The sequence below is a fragment of the Kryptolebias marmoratus genome, linkage group LG21 (assembly GCF_001649575.2).
Source record: "Kryptolebias marmoratus isolate JLee-2015 linkage group LG21, ASM164957v2, whole genome shotgun sequence".
In the NCBI taxonomy this organism is placed as follows: Eukaryota; Metazoa; Chordata; class Actinopteri; order Cyprinodontiformes; family Rivulidae; genus Kryptolebias; species Kryptolebias marmoratus.
The window spans coordinates 21,464,317-21,469,867 of record NC_051450.1 but is presented as its reverse complement, the minus strand read 5'-3'; the positions used below and the strand labels follow the sequence as shown (position 1 = coordinate 21,469,867).

The window sequence follows — 5,551 nt, the reverse complement described above, 5'->3', positions numbered from 1 at the left end:
GATTGTGGAATATTTAGTAACGAGGAAATTTCCCGACTGGACTTATTGCTCAGGTGGCGTCCCATCCGACCATGCTGGAATTCACTGACCCATTCTTTCACAGATGGTTGTAGAATCAGCCTGCATGCCTGGGTGCTTAATTTTATACACCTGTGGCCATGACAGGGATCAGAACACCTGAATTATATGATTTGGATGCAATTTTTAAGCCTAACCAAGTCGTTTTCCTCTGGAAACGTTCTAAAACCGTATCGGTCTGAGGGACATTATATTTACGTTTTGCTTTGTATACATTGACTGCGTACCCATGTTTTAGAATTGTGCACCCAAGTATCTGCTGTAAAACGGCACCGTTTGACATAGCTCAGGATAAACTTTTTTTATGTTTGAATTCGTAAGGAGTACCTTTAAAGCTAAACATGCTATTGCTAATTATTTCAGGTCGTTTCATGACCCACGCTGGGGTCAACGTCGCTAACGAACCGTGACACGAAGACCACACGCACGACATTTACAAACTTTACTCCTCTAGTGGCACCATGAACTTTATTTTCAGGACCATACAGTATCTACAGTATAGTACCAGAGATAAAATCACTGAATAAATAACGTGTAATACTACAGTAGCACAATAAAAAGGACACCATTTGCACCATTATTGGATGGGTTCTTTAAAAGTTCATGCAGATGACACTGTCCTCCACGTTTATATTAAAGTGTAACAATGATTTGGCATGAATTCATTACAATCCAATCATTGATTATAGTTAAACTTAAAAATCCACATAACTTAGACATCAAACAGCTTCTGATGAGTCCTGTTCCATTTAAAGTGTTTGCCGTGGTTTAGAGTCGTTTGGGTAGCTGTTCTCCACTGTTAGCCTTAATTGTGTCAAATAAAATCACCAATCTGTAAAAGTGTTGGTGATGATAAGTCTACCGGAGGTTTCGTGCTCTCCGAGTTCACGCTGAGCCGAAGAAGAGACGCCAACAGTCCTTTTAATTAAAAAAACAAAACAAAAAGTCTTTTGTGTTTGGAAGAAGCAGAAGCACTCGACGTCCGTAGCCTTTAAACGTCCGGCGGAACCCCGGGGACCTCGGAGATCTGCCTTCAACCATCCAGGGGTTTCCCCAGGTACACCATGGTGACCTCCGTGTTGCCGTAGACGGCGGAGACGGCGGGGAACAAGCAGACCTTGGGCAGTCCGCGAAACGCTACTCCGAGGAACTCGAACCCCCTCTCGAAGGCCAGAGTCTTGTCGTCCATGTCTAAAATCACCCGTATCCTTTCCCCGATCTGCAGACGACAAGAATAAAGTTAAAAACCATGTTTGAAGTGTCGCCAAATTCAACCCCTCTGGGTTTACCTACAGCCTGGTGAAGGTCAACCTGGTGACCTGAGCTGCCACGTGGTTTCTGACAGACTCAGCTTTGTTTACATTGAGTGCAGACCCGCATTTTAGAATTGAACATCAGTAAATCTGGAAAACTACCGGAGTAAAACTCTTTCAAACTGCAACAATTGATAAAGTTCAGGATAACCTTTGATTTACATCAGTTTCATATTTTCCCATGAATACCTTCGAACAAACACAAAGGGACATTGTGTTCAGGACACGCGTGTCATGGAGCCATGACTCTGACCTGGTATTTGGGTGCGTTGTTGCATTGTGGGAAATTCCCGTTGACCTCCCCGTTGTGAAGCAGGTTGTTGTCGACCAGGTTCCAGCCCCAGCTCTGGTCGTCGCTGCCCAGCAGGGCCACGTAGCCCTGGCACTGCATGGACGCCCTCTTCGTGGCGATGCCTATGACCGCCACGGTGCCGAGGGGCCCCTCCCACCAGATCTCCCAGGCGTGCCGGCCCTCCGTGAAGCCGATCTTGCCCCGCGCGCCGTCCGTGCTCTGGGCGATGGGGTTGCGGTGCAGGGTGAAGCCGTTCTTCTTCACGTAGACGTTGCGGGAGCAGTCGTGGGAGCTCAGGGCGTGTTGGTAGGCCTTGATCTGCAGAGGACGGCGGGATATCCATCACACTTAGAAAGATTTATAGCCAGAACCGCTGGATAACTTTTACAGCTAACTGATCTAAATGGCTCTAGTTTAGGTCCATTTAAACATACTGAGTTAAGTATGTTTAAATGTACCTATGTGTTGGTAGCGACACATGCCGAGGATAATGTCATTTACAAGGTTCGACCAAAATGGCTGCAACTTTCTCATTATTAGATGATTTTACTCTGACATGAAAGGTGGCGGGCGATGTGCACTCCCTTTAAGAAATGCTAGGCCTTTAATTTTAATCCTTAATCATCTGTTTTCCCAGAATAAATGCAAACTGTGGTGCAGTGATAAACAATAACAGCAGAGGACAACTACATGTGCAGAACAAGAGAAATATCTTCTGGCTGTCAGCTGCAGGGTTGATCATTTGCCTTTTTTAGGAGCTTGCACAACAATACATAATGCAGGTCCTGGTTTTTCACATTGCTGCCATTCCTGCGCCTCAGCAGACCTACTTTGCCCCTGTAGGAAGGCAGGTTGCACAGGATATCGGAGCGCAGAGCCTCGTCGCTCAGGCTCCGGCTGCAGAGGCTGCGCCACACCTCGCTGTTCTCGTCCGCCAGGATGTTGTTCCAGTGCCAGCACACCAGCGAGCACCGCATCAGGTCGTCCAGCTCCAGGTAGGTGAAGACGTGCTCCAGCACCCGGGCCGGCAGCCTCCCGGCCACGCCTGAGCCCCCGTAGGAAGAGCCGGCGGAGCTGCAGCCGGCCGCCGCCGCCGCCGCTGCGCCCAAGCAGGGGGAACCTCCTCCTCCTCCGGCCGCTGCGCCAGACATCGTGCTGCCTCCCCACGCCGACCGACGACACCGGCCGAGCGAATACTTTCCCCTTACGACCGAGGATGGCTCCTAATATAACCCGGATAGCGTCATTTTCCCCGTGAATGCGCCCACAGGTCGCGCTCGAACCATAACAGTATGGACCCGAGTCTTCCCAGTTCAATGGCTGAATGGAAGCGATGCGTCAAGGACCTGAAAGAGCAAACAAAACCCTGTGACGGTTTTACCCCAAATCACTTTAACATTAAATTATAACCATATTAAATAAAATATACTTTACGTACCCTTGACATAACCAGTTGTTGGTGATCTATCGGATAAAAGAAAGCCGGAAGTCTCGGTGTGTTTTTTTACACCCCTGTCAGGACCTCGAAGCAGCCGTAATGAGCTCATAGGGTCCGCTCCTTACCGTTCCGCCGGCGTCTACAGGTGAAGTCCGGCGACGAGGGAGGAGTCAATCTCTCGACCGGAGAGGAGAGGGTTCTGTCGGCGGAAGGAGGTGTCGCCTTAAAACTGGATCGATTTCACTTTTTTATTATTGTTATAAGTTTAGCTAAAAGTAAAACTAGAACAGGAATAGCCGCCTTAATCGATGACGCCGTTACGTGCGCCGGCGGTTAAATGATGCGTTACTTTTTTTTGGCTACGTAACGAACTGAAAGCATAGACATAAACAATTTATGATTAAAAATTACATCATTGCAGTTTTTATAATATTAATTCTGACATAAACACGCTGATTCCGCATACTTTTCCTGTTTATTTTGTTCTGTATATATTTTACTCAGTAATACACAGAACTTCAAAGACAAAGACATTTAGCTTTTAGCTAGTCTTTTTCTGTTTGTATCTGTTAGCCACTGCTGTGCTGCTTTTTTAACTAGCCTGTTGCTACTTTTAGCTTTTATCTATCCTTTCAGCTAATTAAGCTTTCAGCTACAATTGCATTGCTAGCCTTTTGCTGTTCTTCTTTTAGCCATTGTTCTGCTACTTTTGTAATTAGCCTTTAAATTTGAGCTTTTAGCTACTTTTCTACTACTTTTAGCTAGCATTTGCTGTGTTTAGCTTCTAGTTAGCAGTTTGATACTTTCGGCTTTTATTTACACTTTTAGCTGATTTAGCTTTAAGCTAGGATTTTATTGCTTCTAGCTAGCATTTTGCTGTTTTTTGCATTTAGCTCCCCTTTAGCTACTTTAGTCTTTAGCTGGCCTTTTGTTAATATAGGCAAATGTTTTGTTACTGTTAGCTTTTGGCTAATGTTTCAGCCTTGCTGGGTTTTCACAAAAAAAAAACCTGGTTAAAAATAATTATACAATAATAATATATTAAATAATAATTGACGCGTAGACCTTTACTTTTCTTCCTAATCGCGTTTGGTTGGATAAAAAAAGTAAATAAATGTTTGTTTATTTTGTTAGGATTAAAAATAAATAGTATAAATAAAAAAAACGAAGCGTTTTGTTGTGCCGTGGAGATCACGTGACGCGACCCGGAAGTGACGCGCGGTGCTCAAAAGAGTTAAGCATCTGGGAACAAAAACAGCAGCTAGCTTCATCTGGTTTTACCGTCAGAGAGGACGAACACTCGGTGAAAACGGTGATCGGTGAGTTGTCGCGGATTCCGGACCGAACCGGTCAGGTCTGCCGGGATGTCGGGACGGGCGTCACTGCAGCAGCAGCGGCCTGTTGGAAAAGCCCGTCCCGTCATCTGCGCGCGCTGTCCCGGGGAAGACAGAGAGACGGGGGACGCTTCGGCGGCTCCTGCGCGGTCACCCGGGCCGCGGTCCGGTCAGCCTGACCGTCCGTGCCGTGACGGCAGCGGTCCGGTCCGGACAGCCGCAGCTGGCGCAGCTCCTGAAGCTAAGCTAAGCTAAGCTAAGCTCTCAGAAAACACCTTAATGCCGCTAGAACCCGTTCACAAACACGGAGCCGCTTCTTTACCGGGACGGTTTATTCGGATCGAAGCAGCGGTGAAATTATCCCGTTTTTACCCTAAAAACTTCGGTCTTCCGCTTTGCCTTTCACACACCCGTTAGCTTGAATACATTTTAGCCTGTAAGTGTAGTTTGTCGCCGTTTTGTCTTTTTGTTTCTTTAAAAAGCCCATTTTTTAGTGATGTCATGGTGCTGTTCGGCGTGGCGCCGCCAGATGGCAGCACCGAGCCGAGGCTCACCTGGAGCAGCCACACTTGAAAAAAATCAAAGAAAGACAGTGAGGTTGCTCTAATATCCTGGATTTTAACATATTCATGTCTAATACATTGTCTGGAAGTTAAAAAACCTGGAAAAACTTTGGTTTTATTCACGGTACAGTCAAATTACTGTGAACTACATACAGCTGTCCGCCGATTTTTGAAAACCTTCTAGTTTGGGGGATTGTTTTTAATTAATTTTGGTGCTTAAATATGATTGTAAACACCAAAAAGATAAGTCAGGTTTGTAGCATCACTACGAAAACAGTAGAGATGAATTGATTAATCGGCCGATTCCAACCACTTTTTTTTATCCGCCATTATATGTTTTTGGCTATGCTAGTTTTTCTATGAGTTGAAATACACGTCAACCAGGTATTGTTGTTTTGGTAAATGAAAAGTGGCCCCACTCCCATAGATGTTAAAGTATTCATATTTTTAATCTGCTGTTTGGACAATAAGGTTGTTTCTTTTAAAAAACATATTAATAGTTGGGTTTTCTTCCTTTGGGGGGGGGGGGGGGG

General features: G+C 45.7%; 2 protein-coding genes across 4 annotated transcripts in view; one reads left to right on the top strand and one right to left on the bottom strand.

Annotated features, from left to right (window-relative positions):
- Positions 1-527: 527 nt before the first annotated feature.
- fbxo45 (F-box protein 45) lies at positions 528-4,870 on the bottom strand. The gene is made up of 5 exons (XM_017432348.3): positions 4,403-4,870; positions 3,122-3,320; positions 2,514-3,029; positions 1,645-2,001; positions 528-1,297 (listed from the first exon to the last, which is right to left on the bottom strand). Exons 3-5 carry the CDS (start codon positions 2,832-2,834, stop codon positions 1,112-1,114), a joined length of 864 nt encoding a protein of 287 aa, XP_017287837.1. The 5' UTR covers positions 2,835-3,029; positions 3,122-3,320; positions 4,403-4,870; the 3' UTR covers positions 528-1,111.
- fam168b (family with sequence similarity 168 member B) overlaps positions 4,286-5,551 on the top strand; it is a 5,542-nt gene continuing 4,276 nt past the window's right edge. For 2 of the 3 annotated variants that reach the window (XM_017432350.3, XM_017432349.3), the window contains exon 1: positions 4,286-4,440. The gene's annotated coding sequence lies outside the window, so the exon portion shown is untranslated. The remainder of the gene's footprint in view (positions 4,441-5,551) is intronic. The other variant, XM_017432351.3, reaches the window with a different exon arrangement.